The sequence below is a fragment of a genome, unplaced genomic scaffold, assembly GCF_019419815.1.
Source record: "Pyrus x bretschneideri cultivar Hongxiangsu unplaced genomic scaffold, Pyrus_bretschneideri_v1 Contig11, whole genome shotgun sequence".
Taxonomy (NCBI): Eukaryota; Viridiplantae; Streptophyta; class Magnoliopsida; order Rosales; family Rosaceae; genus Pyrus; species Pyrus x bretschneideri.
In genome coordinates, this window is record NW_025999402.1 from 6,647,907 (window position 1) to 6,668,977 (window position 21,071).

The 21,071-nt window shown below is 40.9% G+C and overlaps 6 protein-coding genes and 1 non-coding gene across 7 annotated transcripts; 5 read left to right on the plus strand and 2 right to left on the minus strand.

The window, feature by feature from the left end:
• The first annotated feature begins 204 nt into the window (after window positions 1-204).
• On the plus strand, window positions 205-5,718 carry LOC103965315 (ATP-dependent DNA helicase Q-like SIM). The gene is given in 16 exon segments (XM_009378358.3): window positions 205-347; window positions 767-1,363; window positions 1,453-1,672; window positions 1,756-1,866; window positions 2,090-2,279; window positions 2,442-2,778; window positions 2,924-3,156; window positions 3,383-3,439; window positions 3,759-3,839; window positions 4,009-4,072; window positions 4,304-4,403; window positions 4,497-4,580; window positions 4,735-4,936; window positions 5,056-5,148; window positions 5,268-5,462; window positions 5,465-5,718. Coding segments are annotated over 15 exon segments (2,574 nt in total). The 5' UTR covers window positions 205-347; window positions 767-783; the 3' UTR covers window positions 5,492-5,718.
• Window positions 5,719-6,210: 492 nt separating this feature from the next.
• TRNAG-CCC lies at window positions 6,211-6,281 on the plus strand. The gene has a single exon. It is a non-coding gene; the product is annotated as a tRNA-Gly (tRNA).
• A 4,275-nt stretch (window positions 6,282-10,556) lies between these two features.
• On the plus strand, window positions 10,557-11,468 carry LOC103965316 (histone H2A.1). Its single transcript, XM_009378359.2, has 2 exons — window positions 10,557-10,863; window positions 10,962-11,468. Exons 1-2 carry the CDS (start codon window positions 10,660-10,662, stop codon window positions 11,205-11,207), a joined length of 450 nt encoding a protein of 149 aa, XP_009376634.1. The 5' UTR covers window positions 10,557-10,659; the 3' UTR covers window positions 11,208-11,468.
• A 189-nt stretch (window positions 11,469-11,657) lies between these two features.
• Window positions 11,658-14,794, plus strand: LOC103965318 (putative protease Do-like 14). Its single transcript, XM_048576692.1, has 10 exons — window positions 11,658-11,801; window positions 11,887-11,965; window positions 12,235-12,489; window positions 12,602-12,729; window positions 12,855-13,066; window positions 13,232-13,313; window positions 13,406-13,548; window positions 13,661-13,781; window positions 14,041-14,133; window positions 14,518-14,794. Exons 1-10 carry the CDS (start codon window positions 11,727-11,729, stop codon window positions 14,632-14,634), a joined length of 1,305 nt encoding a protein of 434 aa, XP_048432649.1. The 5' UTR covers window positions 11,658-11,726; the 3' UTR covers window positions 14,635-14,794.
• Window positions 14,795-14,920: 126 nt separating this feature from the next.
• On the minus strand, window positions 14,921-17,257 carry LOC103965317 (autophagy-related protein 18a). The gene is made up of 4 exons (XM_009378360.3): window positions 16,460-17,257; window positions 15,826-16,039; window positions 15,340-15,481; window positions 14,921-15,171 (listed from the first exon to the last, which is right to left on the minus strand). The coding sequence occupies exons 1-4, from the start codon at window positions 17,255-17,257 to the stop codon at window positions 15,081-15,083; spliced, it is 1,245 nt and encodes a 414-aa protein (XP_009376635.2). The 3' UTR covers window positions 14,921-15,080.
• Window positions 17,258-17,517: 260 nt separating this feature from the next.
• LOC103965319 (pre-mRNA-splicing factor ISY1 homolog) lies at window positions 17,518-18,612 on the plus strand. The gene has a single exon (XM_048576705.1). The coding sequence runs from the start codon at window positions 17,518-17,520 to the stop codon at window positions 18,421-18,423; it is 906 nt and encodes a 301-aa protein (XP_048432662.1). The 3' UTR covers window positions 18,424-18,612.
• An 817-nt stretch (window positions 18,613-19,429) lies between these two features.
• On the minus strand, window positions 19,430-20,945 carry LOC125473900 (putative cyclin-dependent serine/threonine-protein kinase DDB_G0272797/DDB_G0274007). The gene is made up of 3 exons (XM_048577320.1): window positions 20,806-20,945; window positions 20,682-20,685; window positions 19,430-20,296 (listed from the first exon to the last, which is right to left on the minus strand). Exons 1-3 carry the CDS (start codon window positions 20,943-20,945, stop codon window positions 19,592-19,594), a joined length of 849 nt encoding a protein of 282 aa, XP_048433277.1. The 3' UTR covers window positions 19,430-19,591.
• Between the last annotated feature and the right edge of the window lie 126 nt (window positions 20,946-21,071).

Genomic DNA, 21,071 nt, shown 5'->3' on the forward strand with positions numbered 1-21,071 from the left:
TTTATCATACATTTTACCGTTAGAAATTATTTTATTTAAAATTGAATACAAATAGTACCTGACAAAAATTGTTCGCATAATATATGATGAACCGACACGATTCACGGATCTATAAGAACATCACAAATAGGATCCGGAGAAAATCATGTTGGCTAATTGAGCCTATATTTGTATTATCAATTATTAATGTTCTGTTTTACTGGCGCAATAGGACGGACGACATGACGTAGGATGAGAGAAGACCATACACGCGATACGCCTCCACTTCAAAATTCCCAACTGCGGAGCTTGGCGGGGTGAGTTCCCAAGTTCCCAGAGAAAAGAGAGCGCTTGCGCGCAGGGCTAACGTAAGCTCATGCTTTCGATTTTCGTCTTTTGAGTTTTAATCTTGATTAATGTACATATCTTTCTTCAATTTTTGCTTAATTATTAATTAATTGAATACGCGGAATTGTTCTTTATGGTTTTTAATTTTCACCGTTTCAACTTTGATTGCTCAACTGAATCTCACACCATTGTCGATTAGTCGAATCAGTTTTCTTAGGAAGAAATTAAAAATTACAACTTGTTTTAATTTCCATTTGTTCTTTGAGGTAATTAAGTTTAAGGGCAAGAGCAAGATCCCTTTTTATGTTAGTAAAAACGAGAAATTGATGTGAAAATTAATTTCAATTGGATTTGGAATCGAATTTTCATATGGGAATCCGGTTTTTCTGGTTTGCATTTTGATGCATGATTGACTCTTGGTTTCATAAATTTTCGCTAGAGAGCATTTTTCGTGCCATGAATGTCAATAGCGTCTCACCTGATGAAGATGAAGTCATTGCGAAACTGCTTGATATGGGATTTGAGAATTCCGCTGTCGTAGATGCTGTAAAAGAAGTAGGCCCTTCATTTGATGATGCATTGGATTATGTATTGAATGGTTGTAGTAGAAACAATCAGAGAGCATTGAGTAGTTCAAAATGCACCACAAGGAATGTGAAGGCTTTGGGGAAAAGGGCTTTTACTGCTCCGTGTCAAATTCGACAGTCTAGCATACTGGATCATTTTCATTCCACCGGTAGACCAAAACGGATTAAGACTGAGGTTGTACCTGACGTTTCTGTTTCTGGATCAAAACTAGTGTGCGCTTCTGTAGAACAATGTGAGAGACCTCCTTCTGTTGTGGATCATAGTGTTGAAGTCTTGACAGAATTGTCTGCATCGGATTGCCTGGACATTCGATCAGATTGGGAGAAGACAGCTAACAGTCTCTTGCAAAAGCATTTTGGTTATTCATCATTAAAAAGTTTCCAGAAGGAGGTCTTGGCTGCTTGGATGGCTCACCGAGATTCTCTTGTTCTTGCCGCAACAGGGTCTGGTATTATTTTTTGCTTATTTTTGTGTCTGTTTTCCTTATCTTTCTGTTAGATGGTTGGCTGCATTTACTCATAATTACCTTTTATGCAGGTAAATCTCTGTGCTTCCAGATTCCAGCATTGTTGACAGGGAAGGTGGTGGTTGTGATTTCACCGTTGATAAGCTTGATGCACGATCAATGCTTAAAGCTGGCAAAACATGGGGTATCTGCTTGCTTTCTTGGATCTGGGCAACCAGATAGTACTGTGGAAAACAAAGCAATGACAGGAATGTACGACATAGTATATGTTTGTCCTGAAACTATCTTGAGGTAAGAGACTTCTTTATTAAATAACTATTGTTTTACTAAGTTGTCTTGAAGTGTCTGAGAAATTGCAATCTATCGTGCTACAGACTGATAAAGCCACTTCAAAAATTAGCAGAAAATCGTGGAATCGCACTTTTCGCTATTGATGAAGTCCATTGTGTTTCGAAGTGGGGGCATGATTTTCGGCCTGACTACAGGTTTGTCAGATGTCTGTTTACAAGTGCATCATATACACCACTACAAATTAATGGTTGGATTTAGGTATGACTGATGCATGTCCTAAACATGGGCGTAGATGACATGAGCATTATTAGTCATTTGGATCTAGCCTCCACATCTGCTGTCGATATGGCATCGTTTTAGTTCATTTGGAGTCGAAGGTTATCATGTTTCCTTGACACGTATTTCCAAATGTTTCAGGAAATTGTCTGAGTTGCGAAAGAACTTCAGTGCTTGCGAGTTAAAATTCTTAAAATTTGATATACCACTGATGGCATTGACTGCTACTGCCACAATTCAGGTCCGGGAAGACATTCTTAAGTCATTGTCCATGTCAAAGGAAACGAAGGTTGTGCTAACTTCCTTTTTCCGGCCAAATCTAAGATTTAAGGTAAGTTTATTGTATTAGTTTTAGAAAAAGTTTTAGTCTTACTTTAGGTTCTTTTAATAAAATTATCAGCAGGAGGGTTTTGTTCTGCATGGATAAATCATAGATTCCAGTTATGATAATTTCTTATATTCTTCATCCATTTACTTTTATCATGACTTACAGGTACAACATAGTAGAACATCTGCATCAACTTATGAGGATGATTTCCGTGAATTGATAGACATGTATACTGGAAAGAGAGAAACAGGAGAAAAGAAACAAATGATCATGTCACAAGAACTAAACGACCTCCTGAATTGCTCTGCTAATAGTAGCATATCAGAGGTAGATAGCATTTCTCAGGATGATTTGGACAATATTGAGGATGACTTCTCTGACAGGGGTGATGAAGCAAGTTCATCCCAGGAAAATGGTTCAAGTGCTTCAAAGGGAAGGGAGCTGTCAGTTGACTACTTGGAAAATGACCTTGACATCTTCCAGAGCGTGAATGATTGGGACGGTATTGTTATTTGAAATTTCTGTTATTTTTCTCTTTTATCTTTTCCTTTGTTATATGATCTAGGACTCCTGTGATATTAGTAATAGACTTGATAGTTGTCTTGTCAGATATGATTATTGTTCAATGCACTTATCTTTTCATACAGTTAGCTGCGGTGAATTCTCGAGACAAACTGTTTGTGATGACTGGAATACTAGAGAAGAAACTAGATCTAATATAACTGATCTTCCAAATAAACTGGAAGAAAGACTAAGACTTGTGCAAGAGCCATTACAGAAAGGGTCAACCATCATATATGTTCCTACTAGGAAGGGAACGTTGAGCATTGCAAATTATCTTTGTCGGTGCGGGGTGAAAGCTGCTGCCTATAATGCAGCGGTACGTCATGGATTTATAACAGTTGCAGGTTTTTATAAATGCATATTATTCTAGTGTTCTCTTCTAGATGAATGTTGGTGATGGATTTTTTTGACTTTCACCTATCATGCTAGTTCATTATTGAATTCTGCTCATTATCCAATTGCTAAATTGAAGATACTGCATGCTGCCACTGAAAGTCTATCTCTTGTTTGCTACCATATATGTGGGTTTAATTTTTCTCCAGTTGCCAAAGTCGCATCTAAGGCAGGTCCACAAGATGTTTCATGAAAATACTTTAGAGGTATGAATTTCAGGCTTACGGAAGATGCTAAAAATGTTGAATTCCTGATTGTTCTGTGCTCTATATGTATATGTATATCACATCTAAAACTAAACAAATTTTTTATGCATATGCTGGATCTCCTGTTAAGCATTGGAATTTGTTTGAGGCATTTGTTAATAAATTTCAATTTAGCAACTTGAGGTTTATAGTTTCATTTGTTCTCATTAATGATCCATTAAGTTCTGAAAAATAATTATCTTAAACTTAAAAACCAGGTATTGAAGAGAAAAGGTGGGAGTCTAAACTCGACATTAAAATTATTTTCCTCCCATTGTAGGTTGTTGTTGCAACAATTGCATTTGGAATGGGAATTGACAAACTAAATGTCCGAAGAATCATCCACTATGGCTGGCCACAGGTGATCTTTTTACTCTAGTTTTGCTTCATTTTGTTTGTTCTAACTAAACATAGATTCAGTAGTTTGCTTCTTTGTTAACGCAGTATATATGCCGACGACAGCTATTGGTTTATTACTTAATTATACACTGCTGTGTGTGAGCTTCTTATAACGTTTTGCTCTATTATAGAGTTTGGAAGCATACTATCAAGAAGCTGGTCGAGCAGGTAGAGATGGGAAATTAGCCGACTGCAGTAAGTTGATTTTCAGAATATGAGCTGTAACTAGGTTAAGTTAATTGAAAATTTTAACCTTATATTTCTCTTTGTGACAAGTAAGCTAACTTTATGCATTCCAAGCTCATGTATATTCTGCTTGAAACATATCTGCTTTTTCTCGTTATTTTTGTATTGTTAAATGTGACTTTTGTTCTGAAGTCCAGATTGCTGGATTGGACTTAAACCTCGTCTGTTTCTCTTGAGCAGTTTTATTTGCAAACTTAACAAGAGCTCCGTCACTTTTGCCGAGTCGAAGAAGTGAAGGGCAGACAAAGCAAGCATATAAGATGTTATCAGATTGTTTCAGGTTTATGTTAAATACATCTCCTTGCAACCTTGTTTGTTTCACACGCTTGCAGGCAAATACATAGGTATTATATACTTCTCTGTTTACTTGCAGGTATGGAATGAATTCTTCATGCTGTCGGGCTAAAAAACTTGTGGAGTACTTCGGGGAGGATTTCAGTAAGGAAAAGTGTCTCTTGTATGTATCATTTCTCCTCTTTTGAGGTTCTGTTTTGAATATTTTCTTCACCAGAGTTTGCTTTTGGCCAGTTTATTTTTAATGTGTTTTATCTTTACTCGTGCGTGACGGTTTTTCATATTTTATGCATATTAATCAATTTACTTCAATGCAGCTGTGATGTGTGTGTAAATGGACCCCCCGAACTGCAAAATTTGAGAAAGGAGACAGATCTCTTAATGCAGGTTATTGCTGCTCATCATGCAAGTAAATACAGGATCGGTTTATATGATGATGACATGGGTACTGATATTAGACATGAGAGGTATATGGGAAAGCTAAATCTCAGGATGATTGTCAGTAAAATAAGGGAGCAGGTGGGTTCTCTCTCGCTCTCTGCTTGTGTAAAATTCTTGCAGTGGCACTTAAGATGCAACTCAAATTCTAACACATTGTTTGGTGATTTTCATACGATGGCCATGGACGCCGTGTGCAGTCTCAAGAATTTATGGCAACCGAACTTCTTTGGTGGCAAGGCCTTGTTCGAATCGTGGAAGGTAAAGGCTACGTCAAAGAGGGTGATGAAAAGGTATAAACTTCCTTTATCCTGATCAGCTAAGTCTTTCTCTGCATGCTTGATTCACCATGCGTCGTGTCAGTTTCTTGCTCAGTCTGATCTCACATTTTCGACTTAAACATTCTACGCAGACACACGTTCAGCTAAAGTTCCCCGAGCTAACAGAACTTGGGTTGGAGTTTCTCGAATCCAAAACGGAGCAAACTTTCTACGTTCACCCTGAAGCGGATATGCTACTCTCTGCAAGCAGACCTAAATCTTTCTCAACTTTTTCGGACTGGGGCAAAGGCTGGGCTGATCCTGAGATTCGGCGTCAGCGGTTAGAGGGCATTCGAGGCAACAGAAAACCATTTAGCTCCGGAGGTAAAAGAGGAAGACGAAAGTCACGAAGGCAACGAAATGGTCCAAGTTTAAAAACTGCTCGAGGTAGAATAGAGGCCAAACTGTCCAATAAAAGTGTCCGGCCAAGGTCTTTGAATCGTTGACAAGTTTGGGATTTTACATGCAAGACATTGTGATGTGATCAAGGATTTAAATATGAAAAAAAAGGAAATGAGAAGCTTTGCATGTGGGACCTCTTCAGTCATTTCACGTTAAACTATTGACGTTTTTTTTGTCATCGAACCAAGTTAAACTGTTGACGCTTCTTTTGTCACCGAATCAATTTTATTATCATCACGTGAACTGACAAGAAAATTAATATGCATGTCAAAAAACTATTTTAGTTAATCATTATTTTATGTAACTATTGCGCGCTTTCTATGTCAGTTCACGTGAAACAAGTAAATGATATTTAAATTTTGCAATTGTTATGCATGTGTTACTTTTTTTGTCATTAATTTCACGTGAAACTGATGACGCTTCTTTTGTCACCAAACCAACTTTATGATCGACATCACGTGAACTGACAAAAAAATTAATATGTGTGTCATAAACTGTGTTTATATATCTAAGCACAGTTTTTATAGAGGAAATCAATCTAGGTTCTCGGAGCATACAAATTTCAAAATTTTTTTAAGTTATTGAGAAAAAAAATATAAACAAATTGCAAACGGAGAACCCATTCAACAACGGGCGCATCTGGTGTAGTGGTATCATAGTACCCTCCCACGGTACTGACCAGGGTTCGATTCCCTGGATGCGCACCAGTTTTTTTTTAACATCTTATACTTTTTACAATCAGCATGGTACTCATTAAGATGACAAGAACATTAGTACATATTAAGTACCAATGACGGAGCCAACATGGGTCCATTGGTTACTATTGACGTCAATAACTTTATAACATCAATGTATATTTATCTATATATTTGTGTACGACACTTATATATAACTATGGCAAACTGAAAAGATAAGTCAGAAACACTGAATTATAAATTGATGTTCTGTTTTGCAACCCCATGTATAGTTATTTTGTAAATTTTCTTTCTTTCTTTCATTTGTCTTTTTTTTCTTTCTCATATTTCTTGTGTTCGATAAAATGTTTCACTTGTTAAGCCTCGACAAAAATAGACAGAATGCAGCATAACTTGACATGCACTCACCAGAAACTCGACGAAATGATCCAAAGAAGTTTTTTTTGGCTAAAGTTATGACCTCAATATTATAAAACAAGCTTCGTCACTACTAATAGAGATGAATTTTGATGCAAAAAGATTTTTCGAGATTTTTAACCCATCTCAAAGAATAAGGAGCCTTGCATAATTTCGAAAATAGTATCACGCATTATCTTTCTTAGAGATGATGGGGCAGGTTTCCTTAAAATACCAGGCAAAAAGGAAAAGTAAAGACTATTCCTTAACGAGTTATATGGCAAACACATATCGTACGTACCTCTACTTGAAATGCCATCCCTTAAAGTAAAGAATCTTTAACTACGTTCCCTTCTTTCTTCCATTTTGTTTTCACTTCTCCTCTTCAAGTCTTCAACCAATGAACACCAACTCCATGGATTTCGGCCGCGTAATTTTCGCCCTAATCGGCTTCTCCTCCTCGCTCTTCTTCTTCGTGCCAAACGTCAAGAGTTGGCGTACGCAACAAGTAACGACTGAAAAACTGAGGATCATCGGTGAAGCATTGAAGCAAGCGGAAAGAAGGGCGACGAGGTTTCAAGAGAGGCACGACCGAATTTTACGTCAGATATCCTCGTTCTACTTGATAAATAAGGAGCTCGAGGGGGCGTTGGCCGATGCTCGGGCTGCGATGAATGAAGCTTTGGAGTTTGCTGCAAATTTGAGGAAGTTGCAGATGAAGATCATTAGCTCTTTCCCAAGTGATGATCAGCTTGTAGCCATGACAGCACATGCAGGTTAATTAATTAAGAGATAATTATAGGATTACGTTGGAATTAATCATTAATTATGACGTAGTAAATGATCAGTTTACATTTCCAAATGCCAATGATTCAAGGAAGTTTGTTTAAAGACCAATCCATGATATTTTTATTTCGTGAGGAATACTAAGAGACAAGAGATTTTTCAATGTGTCGGGAACGCATCGGGGTACACCAAATATCATAACACAAGTAGTTGATTTTTTTTTTTTTTTTTCTTTTTCAAATATTCAACCACTTGTTTTATGTCAATTTGGTGTACCGTGTTTCTAATACACTGAAAAATTTCTCCTAAGAGAGACGTTGTAATCATTTATGTGTAGAAATAATTAAGTGGGTTGATATAATTTAACATTTTGCTGTGTTATAAATTTGGAAATGATTTACGCACGTTTTTTTTTAATGGGTGCATTTTTCCTCATTATCCTTAAGTAATGGTAATGTTTATTACTCTATTTATCATTACTGGATGAGTTTAGATTTTGATATTGGTGTTTATCCACTGCATAGATCTTAAAATTGAAATTCATCTAATGGTGATACGTAGGGTGTTAAACATCACCGTCACTGAATAAATAGGGTGGTAGACAAAAATATTTCCTTTTTGACCTTCCGAGAAAGGTTGGTGCTATCCACAAGGACCACACCCACCAATTTTTACTTTTCAAATTCCTCAATTCTAAGCTATCGAATTGAAAGAATTAAAAAATCAATAACAAAAAATCCACAAAAGTGTGTGAGAGAAAAAAATGTGAGTAAATAGCAGTTTAACCTAGGGCTGGGCAAACGGGTCCTGGACCCGCGGGTAGGGACGGGTACCCGTTGTTTGGGGCGGGTAAGGGTCGGGTCCAAAATTTCTAAACACAAAACGGGGCGGGGCGGTTCGGGTATACCATATTAACGGGGCGGGGCGGATCTTGAAATAGAAGTGGACGGGCCCCCGGCCCGGCCCGTTTCTAGAATGAATAATCCTCTTCCTAGTCTTCTCGAACTCTCCTCCCGACTCCTCTCATTTCACTCAGACCTCTCTCCTCCTAACTCTCTCCGATCATCCTCCTAACTCTCCTCCTAACTCTCCCGGCTCCATACACCACCGCTACCATCATCACTCAGACCTCTCTCATCCTGATTTGCTTCTATCTTCCTCCCTCCGTCCGCTGCCATCATCATCAAGCTTCGATCTATTTTCCTGACTCACTCTCTGGAAATCAGTTTCTCTCCCTCTGACAAACTTAAAGGGACGAACAATGAAGTCGAACAACTCGTGTACCCAGCAAGGTAAATATTTTCTTCTGCTTCCTTTCATTTGCTGCGATTTTCACATGGATCTTGCTTGTTTTTTGGTTGTGATTTGATTGAAATGGTCATCTGGGTCTGTTTTTATTTGATTTTTGGAGCTGGGTTTTTGTTCTTTTGGGATTTATTTTGGTTTCTCTGTTGAAATGTGTTGGGGGTGAGTTGGATTTGCGGTGAGTGAGTTCTCTGGGTTTACATTTTTATGTTCAAAATGAAATTAGGGTTTTCTAGATTTAGGGGTTTTGTTGAGTTCTTAAATTAAGGTGAAATTGTGCGTGTGATGTTCTTGTTTTTGGTGGGGTTTTAATGGCGGCATTGATGTCGGTGAAGAGAGATATGAAGGATGAGTTGCTTGTGATGGCCGGTTGGGATATAAACTCCGTTGATCCTTGCACTTGGAACATGGTTGGTTGCTCCACTGAGGGCTTTGTAATCTCCCTGTAAGTGTCCCTGTAATTCTCCGTTGTGTATTGGTTTCTGTTTGTTTCTCGAGAAAATGCTCTGGGAAAATATTGGTGTAAAGCATTGGATGGTACATTGCGTTTGTGTTATTTGGAAATCAATTAAACAAGAAAGAAACAAAGAACGTTTCTTTTGTGAGCATCTGTTGAAACGAGAGTGTTTTCTGCAGTCTGTTTCCATTGAAAGCTATGAATTATCCTATTAGTAGCCGTAGCATGCATTTGTGGCTAAACTCGAAAATGGGGTTTAATGTTATTACTTTTGCCAGTGCAATGGTCAGCACGAATTTATCTGGGATGCTCTCGCCGAGTATTGGGAACATTCCGAGCTCTTTGGGGCTTTTGACTCATCTAAGTTACTTGTGAGTAGGGTTCAATATTGATGGTATACTAATATTTTGATTTCTTCTAGCTACATGTTTGCTAGTGATATGTATTTGTATCTGAAACCTTTTCCATGCCAAGCATTTCAGGAGGCTGAATAGAAATAAGATGAGTGGTCATATTCCAAAACTTGTTGCCGATCTCACAGGTCTTTCATTCTTGTATGTGTTCCTCTCATCTCTAATTGTGTATTCTTATTTCTGTATTGATTAAAGCGACTCTAATATTTGTTTCCCAACAATATTACACAGGGATTTATCGTTTAACAATCTTAGTGGTCCTACACCAAAAATACAGGCAAAGGGCTACAGGTGAGACCATCAGCAGAAATATTGTTTGAGAGAGGGAAATAAAAGTTCTTTAAAAAAAATGAATGAGGGTGGGATGGTAATAAAATTTCAATCTGTATGAGGTTTGTTTGAACTTGGAAGATGTAATATTATTATTTTGAATGTATTGTTAATCTATGAACTTGGATGTTGGACTTTGTATTTAGATTGGATGTTGGACTTTGTATTTAGTTCTGTACAATTTTTTTTTTCTTTCAAACAACCAAAAAAAAAAAAAAAGAAAAAAAAAGGGACCCGTGGACCCGGCCCGAACCGGCCCGTTCCAACCGGGCCGGGTAATGTCCGGTTCTTATATTAAAAAATGTAATCCCCGGCCCGGCCCGGCCCGTTCTCTTTGAACTTAGGTCCGGTCCGGTCCCTTCAAAATTGGGCCCGGCCCGGCCCGTGCCCAGCCCTAGTTTAACCAAAAGCATTATCCAGTGCTCCAACGAGTGGCCACAAAAGGACTTGGATTGCCAGCATGTCATTAATTCACAGCCGTTGATCGTCATAAAAAAATCAGAACCGTTCCCTTATTTGAAACCAATCCAATTGGCCACCCAAAAGCACTTGGATCGCCAACGTGGCAAACCCCACTATAAAACACCACGCACCAAAAAACACTCCAGACCAAAATTCAAATCCGAGCGCATCTCAGTTCTCAACAATTCGTTTTCCCTCCTAAACGAATCGTTTTCATTTCCCCAAAAACTCAGAGGGAATGGAAGCCACGAAAGCCACAAAGGGAGCCGGCGGAAGAAGAGGCGGAGAGAGGAAGAAGTCGGTGTCCAAGTCAGTTAAGGCCGGCCTCCAATTCCCCGTCGGCCGTATCGCTCGTTTCCTCAAAAAGGGACGCTATGCCCAGCGTACCGGTACCGGCGCTCCCATTTACCTCGCCGCCGTCCTCGAATACCTCGCCGCCGAGGTGATTTCCCGATCCACATTTCCCAGATCCAAACATTTTCTGCTTATATATCTTTTTTAACTTTTGCTAATATATTCGTGGTGGCGGATTGAAATCAGGTGCTGGAATTGGCTGGAAACGCGGCGCGTGACAACAAGAAGACTCGGATTAACCCGAGGCACTTGCTTTTGGCGGTGAGAAACGATGAGGAGCTGGGGAAGCTCCTCGCCGGCGTGACCATCGCAAGCGGCGGCGTGCTCCCCAACATCAATCCAGTCTTGCTTCCGAAGAAGACCGCTGGCTCCCAAGAAGGCGAGAAGGCGCCCAAGTCTCCCAAGGCAGCAAAGTCCCCAAAGAAGGCGTAAAACGCATGTCGTTTTTTAGGACTAATTAATCTCAGCCGGGATCTGTAAGGCTCAGTGGTATTTTGGTCTTTTTGCTAAGGCGATGGTAACCGGATGTATTGTATGTAGTGCAAAAATGCAGTAGGGGGTATATCTGAAAATTTCAACGGAAAAGCTTTTGGTTTTGTGTATTAAAATTCCGTCTTGCAATGTGAAATTTCACATGTGCCCTTTAAGAATTGATTAATGATAAAGGAGTTGTTAATCCTGATTTATCTTCAACTAATCGTGTACCAATTTCCTATTTACCAAAAAACCCTTGTATTACCATCCGGGAGGCCTAACCCTTGCAATTTTTGGGTACCACGTTGTTGGGCTTGAAGCTTAGTTACCTATTGGGATATGGCCCAAAGCCCATTTTTATTAAAGATTGATTTTAAAAACACTTTTATCAAATACGGTTTCAATTATTTTAATAAAAGCACATAGCCTTAGGCACCGTCGCGAAAAGTAAAAGGGCGGGTTTAGCGTGGGTTTTTGATGTGCTTTGCGTTCCTAATTTCCAGACGCATTGAAGAAGCATTCTTTTTCTCTTTACTCATGAACCATTTTCTGGTATTCTCGCAGTTTAATTTAAATTAGTTTTTTTAATTTTGTTACTTCGCTGGAAACTTATGAATTTCCTGTCTGATTCCGGCAGAGAAAAATTTCTACTCCGCACCGGATTGCCGCCGCTGCAGGGTCGGCTTATATGTTATCCGACGGCAGCAGAAACTCCGGTGAGCTCCAAGTTCTTTGTTTTTTATTGTTCCAAACTCCGGTCAAACATTTTTTGCTTGGTGGGTAATTCAGGAAATGTCAAAGGTTGGGTTTTGATTGATCAAACATTTAATTGAGATCGAGATTCAGAAATCATTTGAGATGTTTTTGGCCTTAATGTTTATAAATTTTAACTAAACATTGGTGTGCTTTTAGTCGATTAACCGTGATTTTAGTCCATTTGTTTGTAGCTACGGTAATCATATCTTTCTTCTGAATTGGGTTTTAGATTATACGGCATCAGTGTCAATCACTGCACCATTGCGCGAATCCTTGCAGCTTCCATGGCAAACGGGGCTATTGGGTCCACTGTTTTCTGTGGGAACTAGTTCAATTCCATCATCAGATATAAGGAAGGATATTTCTGGTGTTTCCCCTTCTGAAGAGGCCCCTAAGCCATGTTCTGGATGTTTGGGCAGGGATTCTTTCGCAAAGGCTGCTGCGAAGGTCGGTCCTGCTGTTGTCAACATCTCTGCTCCAGAGGGTGAGAACGGATTTTGGGTTTTCTGTTTTTCTGGTTTTGCATTTTTATTTGAGGTAGTTTTATTTTATTGAGAAATCGACAATAATGCTAGTTTGTCAACTGAGTCTTGTAGGTGCATATGGGATCACTCCGGGAAAGAGTATAGGCTCCGGGACGATTATTGATGAGGACGGTACAGTTTTAACATGCGCTCATACTGTAGTTGATTTTTATGGCCTGAGAGCTTCATCAAAAGGGAAGGTTAGAAACTACATCCCAGTTCTCGTCATTTAACATATCACATTGTTACATATTGGAAGGGGTAAGAGTTGTAAGACTGAGTTACGAAATGCAGTAGGTTTGATGTTTGGTGGAACTTGGTACAGGTTCATGTCACCTTGCAAGATGGTAGAACATTTGAGGGTACCGTGGTCAATGCAGATTTACAATCCGATGTGGCTATAGTAAAGATAAATTCTAAAACCCCACTGCCAACAGCAAAGCTAGGCAGTTCGCGTAAACTTCAACCTGGGGATTGGGTGATAGCTGTTGGCTGTCCACTTTCACTTCAGAATACTGTCACAGCTGGTATCGTAAGGTAAAAATAATAATTTTGAGTAATAAGCAGTTGTTCTTTTCTTTTACCAGTTATGAAATGAAACTCCTAGCAACGAAGCAATTTCAACCCTTTGTCTCTTAAATTGACAATGGTAAGCATCCTTGTTCTTGCTGTTTCCTCATTTTGTTTCTCTGTAAAATCTAGTTGTGTTGACCGAAAGAGCACTGATTTGGGTCTTGGTGGAGTGCGGAGAGAGTATTTACAGACAGATTGCGCAATCAACCCGGTATCTCTCTCTCTTCATTTTGTGCGTCCCTTAATAAAATGTGTCTAAGACTTGGCTCCTTTTTTTTCTGGTATCTTACTTGCCTGGTGCAGGGAAATTCTGGGGGGCCTTTGGTCAATATTGACGGAGAAGTGATTGGTGTTAATATTATGAAAGTCTATGCTGCTGATGGATTGAGTTTTGCCTTCCCAATTGATTCAGTCACCAAAATCATGGAGCACTTCAAGAAAAGTGGGTACGGTTGTTTCAGCATGAAACTCATTATCTAGGACTCTAAAGTATAACTGTATGACAAATCGGTTTCCTTTATGGCAGCATCTGTGAAACTAACCAGTCATGTTTGGCAGGAGGGTTGTTCGGCCTTGGGTTGGACTAAAGATGGTTGATCTCACTGAGGTCATCATCACCCAGCTTAAAGAAAGAGATCCTACATTTCCAAACGTGAAGAAAGGCATTCTTGTGCCTATGGTATGTACATAGTTGCTTCCTTCCACAGGGGTGGGGAATAATCGAATATATCTATACCATCCTTTGGCAGCTTCTGAATCACAAAGACATTTAAATGACTTCGTACTTTCGTACCAAATCTGCCAAGAGTTCCGTTTTATGCATCCGTATTTTCTAAATGGGTGTGTGATGTACAAATATGAAAACGACGCTTTATTTTTTTCGTTAAGATAGCTGGATCAATCATCTAATAATTTTCCCATTGTTCATCGTATTATAGGTAACTCCTGGGTCACCTGCTGAACGAGCCGGGTTCCGTCCTGGTGATGTCGTTATTGAATTTGATGGAAACGCTGTTGCAAGCATCAAGGAGGTACTCAGAACCCTTATCATAATATTATTACATTTTGAAATCACCAAATTAGGCATATGGCTGGTTTTTGTTGAAATTTGTCCTAGCAGACATGAATAGTATTTACTCCAAACTTTAGCATACGACTTGGTTATATGATTAGGAAAGAGATCCAAGATCTCTAACACCAAAGCCTACGGATCAAGTGATCCAGGCCTTTGAAATTTGATTCAACGGCTAAAATTATTATAACTTTTAAAAGGACCTCTGTTTTTAGCCGTTGGATCAAATTTCAAAGGTCCGGATCACTTAATCCGCGGGCTTTGGTGGAAGAGATCCGGAGAGGATCTCTTTCCATATGATTATGCAATATGATGGTTCATATGAGTGGTGAAATTGTGACAGATCATTGAAATAATGGGGGACCGAGTCGGGCTGCCCATCGGGGTAGTCGTCATACGAGCGAGAGACGATACAGTGACCTTAACAGTGATCCCAGAGGAGTCCAATTCAGATATGTAAGCGAAAACCTTTTGTTTTCAGGATGTTTGTTGTTAGTTTGGTTCCTGTAATCCTGTGACTTAAAAGGAAGAAGAGCGTCTGCATTTGCCAGCTAGTAAGCACGCGTTCGTGTAAGGTCGAAAGAAAACACTCTTGATATTGATGTGAATCATTTCGTAAATTGATATTGCCTCTGTACAACAACAATAACAAAGCCTTAACTCACCATGTGGGTCCGATGTATGAATCTCAAAACGTTACTGCGCTCGTTTTTGCATTAAGTCTTCCAAGTGTTGCGAACCAAAACTTTGGAGATAAAAGTTTACCAGTAAAATTAACCAACTGTTATATACATGTAACCCCGATGTTGAACAATCTCTAGCACATTCGTCATCTCCTCAGATATTTATAACGTACTAATCTCAACCCTAAATAATTTAAACTGTATATTTGCATTTTGCACTAGTTCAGGAAGTTTCTTCTGGCTTTAGAAAATTATAGTATTCAATCTGAGTCATCTCTCCTCCATTTTCGGGGTCAAACTGGCATCGGTAGAAGCTGCAAAGGCAATTCGATACTTGGATTAGACGAGTAATATTCACATGCGGCAAAGAAAAGAATGAAGTTGATTCCGAATTAAAATCAAGAACGTCCTAGTTGAAGCTAGTTCCATGGAATCAATAGACATATAAACAAAAAACAACAAACAATAACGAATTCCCTTACCTTCCGTCCATGCCGAGAATCACTACTGTGTTCTTCTGGTGGCCAAAGGCAACAATGTACCGCAAACCTTCCTGCAAGTGATATTTAGCCACTGACCATTCTGAGCTGAAATACTTTGGCAGCACGCCTGAGAACGAAAAACCTAAAATGAAACCGAAAGACCAAGATCAGAATCTGCAATCGTTATTCATTTCAAAATTGACGTTAATCTAAAATGCAAAGGCATAGGATGTTCCGAGTAACCGGGTCTGCAAGTTAACCCTAAGTTAAAATGCAAACTAGCTGTTGCCGTTAAGTAAGAATAGGCTACATGATGCAATATTTTCACTATATTCAACCCCCCAACCGATAAGTTTGAGTATTTCGCAATAATTAGAACGAGAAACTACTAGTTGAAGTAGAAGATATACAAAAAAAAAAAAAAAATCAAATTTTACTTTTTGTCGCCGAAGAGCCCTCGAGTATAAGCTAAGCAAAGTACGTTACCTTTCATGAAAGAGAGGGGTGAAATGCCCGATGGACTCGGAAGATTGGATTCTGATGCACTGCGTCTGTGTGATCTCTCACACCCCAAGGATCCCGAATCAACCTTAACGCTGAAAACATGGACGGTGCCCTTGTCACTTGACACAGCTAGCCATTGTGCACCAGAAGAGAAAGCAAGACTGTAAATCTCTGCTCTCTCTGCTCCTCGCCTTACCTGCACAAGATACCAAGTTGTTCCCGGTGATCAGAAGCGTACATATATTTTTTCCTCAAGAGTAGTAAAGAACACGATTCCTAAAGCGAAACATTCTAACAGACGACAAATATAGCACACATCTCCGCAGCTTGCAGTGCCAGAGTTAACACCTTACGTTTATGACAAACTCATGCTTGGTTTCGGGTTTCACTCAAACTTGGATAACGATGGCTAAGTTCGCAAACCAGTCAATTGAAACATAAAATCTTAATCAATCCTAAACCTTAATCAAACATGAATGTTAATTTCGACAAAAGCACACTCATTTTCACATGAAATCAAACCAGAATAACACACTGAGAATTCGATTCAGATTTGACTAACACCAAAAACACATTAATTTGAAAATTCAGAGTAAAAGATTTGAAATTTAAATACCTCTTGTAGTAATGAACCATCCAAAGCATTGAAAATCCGAACCAAGGTCCCTTTACTGCTGGCGGTAGCGAGGAGCCGGCCGTCCTGCGTGAGCCCCAAGCAAGCGAGCCTCGAATCGTGGGCGACGATAAACTTGGTCCGCTTTGACCCGTAATGGTCGACCCGAACTTGACCCTTTTGGATACCCGGGCACACCAGCAAGGGGTGACCCGAACCCTGCGAGACCTCACACAGTCCTTTAGGGTTGGAGATGGTCACGATCTGATGATCGAGCGTTAAGTCGGAGATGTTGTAGAGGAAGATTTTGTGCTCCAAAACGACGACGATTCGGTCGCGGCGGAGCCTGACGCCTCTAACCTCCGACCGGAAAGAGAGCTCGCCGATGCACCGGGACTCATTGTCGTCCCACATCATGACTTTGCTGGGCGGGTAGAGAGGGTCGGGTCCGCCTCCGACCAGGGCGAGGATTTGGTAGCGGAAGAGCATTTGGACCATTCCGACGCCCCGCTGATCGGAATCACGGCGGAAGAGCTCGCGGACGGGGTCGCAGTTGTAGACGCGGAAGCCGGAGTCCGTGGCGACGGAGAAGCAGCTGTGGTCCTGGTTGAAGGACAGGTGGAGGAGCTTGGGGTTTTGGTTCTGGATCGTGTGGGTGGAGAGAGAGCGGGAGTCGTCGGGTTCGGAATCGGAGGCCGAATTGGGAGGCTGCACTGACTGCGCCATGTGGGGAGTGGTGAGTAAATCAGGAGTCCCGTCTAGAACGACGAATTGAAAAGGCGGGGAGGAGGCGGCGGTCATGGCCTAATCAAATACGAGGGCGGTGGAGTGTTGGGAATTTGGGTTTTTCGACCTTTTAATATAAATATTTATTTTATAAATTTGAGATTTTTGGATTTAAAAAGATTATATTTATTTCGCTCTTGCGGTTGAACAAAAAAAATCCCCATTTTTTCTCCAAAACCTCACTCTTTGTATCTCAAATTAGGGTTTTTTTAGGGTTTAATCAAATTTCATCGACTTTTCTCGCCTGAATCAATCTCTACTGCAAATCAATCGCAATGGCTCGTAACGAAGAGAAAGCGCAGTCGATGCTCAATCGGTTCATTGCCCTCAAGGCCGAAGAGAAGAAGAAGCCAAAAGAACGACGCCCGTACCTCGCCTCCGAGTGCCGCGACCTCGCCGAGGCCTCCAGATGGCGGCAGCAAATCATGGGGGAGATCGGCCGGAAAGTCGCCGAGATCCAGAACGAAGCCCTCGGGGAGCACCGGACCCGCGACCTCAACGACGAGATCAACAAGCTGATTCGAGAGAAGGTACATTGGGAGCGGCGGATTGTGGAGCTCGGAGGCCCAAATTATGCCAAAAACGCCCCTAAGATGACCGACCTCGACGGTAATATTGTCGATGTTCCGAACCCTAGCGGCCGCGGCCCTGGGTATCGGTACTTTGGAGCGGCGAAGAAGCTGCCGGGAGTCAGAGAGCTTTTCGAGAAGCCGCCGGAGCTGAGAAAGCGGAGGACGAGGTATGATATATACAAGAGGATTGATGCTAGTTATTATGGGTATAGGGACGATGAGGATGGGATTTTGGAGAAGCTTGAGGTGGAGGCGGAGGAGAAGATGAGGGCAGAGGCGGTGGCGGAATGGAAGAGGATGGAGGAGATAAGGCGTGAAGCGAGGAGGGCGGTGAAGAGCGGGGAGGTGGTGTCAGCGGCAAAGGTGAAGGAGGTATTGTTTGAGGAGGAAGAGGAGGTGGTGGAGGAGGAGAGGCAGAGAGAGAGGGAATTGAAAGAGAGGAGTGAGCAGGAGAGGGAGTTCGTGGTGCACGTGCCGCTGCCAGATGATAAGGAGATTGAGAAGATGGTGCTGGAGAAGAAGAAGAGGGAGCTGCTGAGCAAGTATACCAGTGATGAATTGATGGAGGAGCAGTCCGAGGCGAAGGAGATGCTTAACATTAAGCGCTAGACGTTAGACCTCCCGCCATGACAGAGTATGTTACTCATTGACTGATAGAAAGTTGTTACCTTTTCTCTTATCAAAATGTTGTTGCCTAACTTGAATTCTCTTTGATTCTTTGAGAGGCTGTGTTGAGTATTTGTAAAGTTTTTAGATGATGAAACAAGTTAAATTTGTCGCCGAGGAATTATTTTTCGAGGAGCTTGAGCTGCAGTAATTGTTATTATCAATTGATCGAAGTTTAGTTAGTTTGTCCAAAAGTGTTTAGATTTGGGTGCAGCTTCTTTGAAGATACAACCACATTGTACTCATGTTAGGCATGGTCTATGTTTTGATCATATACCGTAGTGTCGGAACACCTTTGCAGTTTCTATGCGAGTTGAAGAATATGCATTTGAGATTACGAATGTCTTGGAAAGGAAAGCTGATGTTTATATCTATGGAACCAGGATGAGGGTTTTATGTATTATGTGTTATTGTGTGCCTTCGCCCAGCCTTGGCCTGCACTGCGTCGAACGCAGACCGCCATATCCATAGCCTTGTACGATTGCCTAGTTGAAATGATCAATGCCGCTCACCAAAGGGTGAGGCAGACGCTTCGACTGTGACACAAGGATTCCTTGACTTTTATGGTGGAGACTTTAGTAGGCAGATGGAGTGCGCTGGACTAGGAGCAATTTGGATGGTTTGGCAATTGGCATGGGTTGCCGGCAACTAATTGACTTCCAATAACTGTGCTGTGTCCACTAAAATCGTTGAAGACGCTTCCAGAATAATTTATATTAGTCAGTAGGGTTCTTTCATCTTCAAATTATCCTACCCTCCGGTCGTCAGTAATTAAATTACGTTAATATCTGGTGCTAACTTCTTTATAAACAGAATTCATGATTCTCTTGAATTTATAGATCATATATACTACAAACTAAAATGGCTTAAAAATATAGAGAGTCAACTTAAATGTGAGAATCATTCAGCGAACTAAAAAATTGGTGGAAAAATGAATAGGGAAAAAAAAGGCACAAAATCCACTGATGATTATTGAACAGAAACAAAGGCACAAAATCCACTGATGATCATTGAAAAAACTCAAACAACAAAGTCATCACCCCGATCCAAACATATTCCCGATCAAGAATCCACCCAGCAACCCAGCTCCCACACCCAGCGCCATGTTCCCTCATCCGCCCCTCTTAGGCTTCTGCGGCTGCACAACTTGCACAACTTGCACAACTTGCTGCCGGTGCTGATGAGGCTGTGGCCGGGCGCGTGGCTGCACAACTTGCACAACTTGCACAACTTGCTGCCGGTGCTGATGAGGCGCTGGCCGGGCGCGTGGCTGCGGCGGCTGCACAACTTGCTGCCGGTGCTGATGAGGCGGTGGCTGTGGCCGGGCGCGTGGCTGCGGCGGCTGCACAACTTGCTGCCTCTGCACAGCAACTTGCTGCCGCTTCACAACTTGCTGCCGCTGCACAACTTGCTGCCTCTGCACAACAACTTCCTGCCGCTTCACAACTTGCTGCCGCTGCACAACTTGCTGCCTCTGCACAACAACTTCCTGCCGCTTCACAACTTGCTGCCGCTGCACAACTTGCTGCCTCTGCACAACTTGCTGCCTCTGCACAACTTGCTGCCGCTTCACAACTTGCTGCCGCTGCAAAACTTGCTGCGGTGGCGGGCACCCACCACCGGGATGTCCGGGCCGGTTTGCCATCACGGGCTCTTGGACTTTCTTCTGGGGCTCTGGTACCGGAGCCGAAAACTTGTCACCGAAATTGATGGTCCCCTTGGGGTTTCCGCTCGACGATCGGAGGCCGTAGCTGACGTGCTTGAGGGGATCTTGAGAGTTGTTGAAATTGGAACTTGGAAGAAGAAGATTGTTCGACTGGAATTTGGAAGATTTGTGAAATTGTTGAATTGTGAATTGGTTGATAAAGATCTTGAATTTATTGAGCAGGGGAGGTGAGAGGATGAAGACAAAAGAAAAGGCAGCTTCTGTGAAGCTTCACTGAGTTACATTTTTTAATTTAATTTTTTTACAATTTTGTTAATTAGGCAACGTTATAGATTCCTTTTCCTAATTTCGAGTATTTCCTATAATATTTGTTTACGCGTATATTTTTTAAATTTATTTTTTCATGAATAAATATTTACACGTAATTTAATTTTATTTGTTTCGTATTTTTTGTTTTTTGACGTGCCATTTGGCTAAATAAGGGATTAATGTAATTGTAATGTAGAGATTGAGCTCGAATTCAATACCAACGTACTATTCTGACCAATTAGAAAAATCGAAACATAAAAAATAAATATTTCATATCACTTGAACGTCATGTGAGGAAGAAAAAATTAATTTTCTGACTAACTGACCCGACGTATGTCAACAAATTATACAATAGAGCATTGTTCACAAAAAGGGTTCTCTCATCAAATTGATCAAACACATTATATATACTAAAATCCAGTTGGGTTCCGGCACTGTTCAGAAATAATGTCTGGACGGATCTGCCCCTGGCTTCTCTGCTTTCTTCCATTTCTCTCGCTTGCTTCGTGCGTTGGAGAAACCCTTATTGTTATCCTTCTTTTCTTCGGAATTCTTTCACTCTTTGGCCACGTGTTGATCATCCTAGATATCTTTTTTTTCCATTATGACTCCCTCT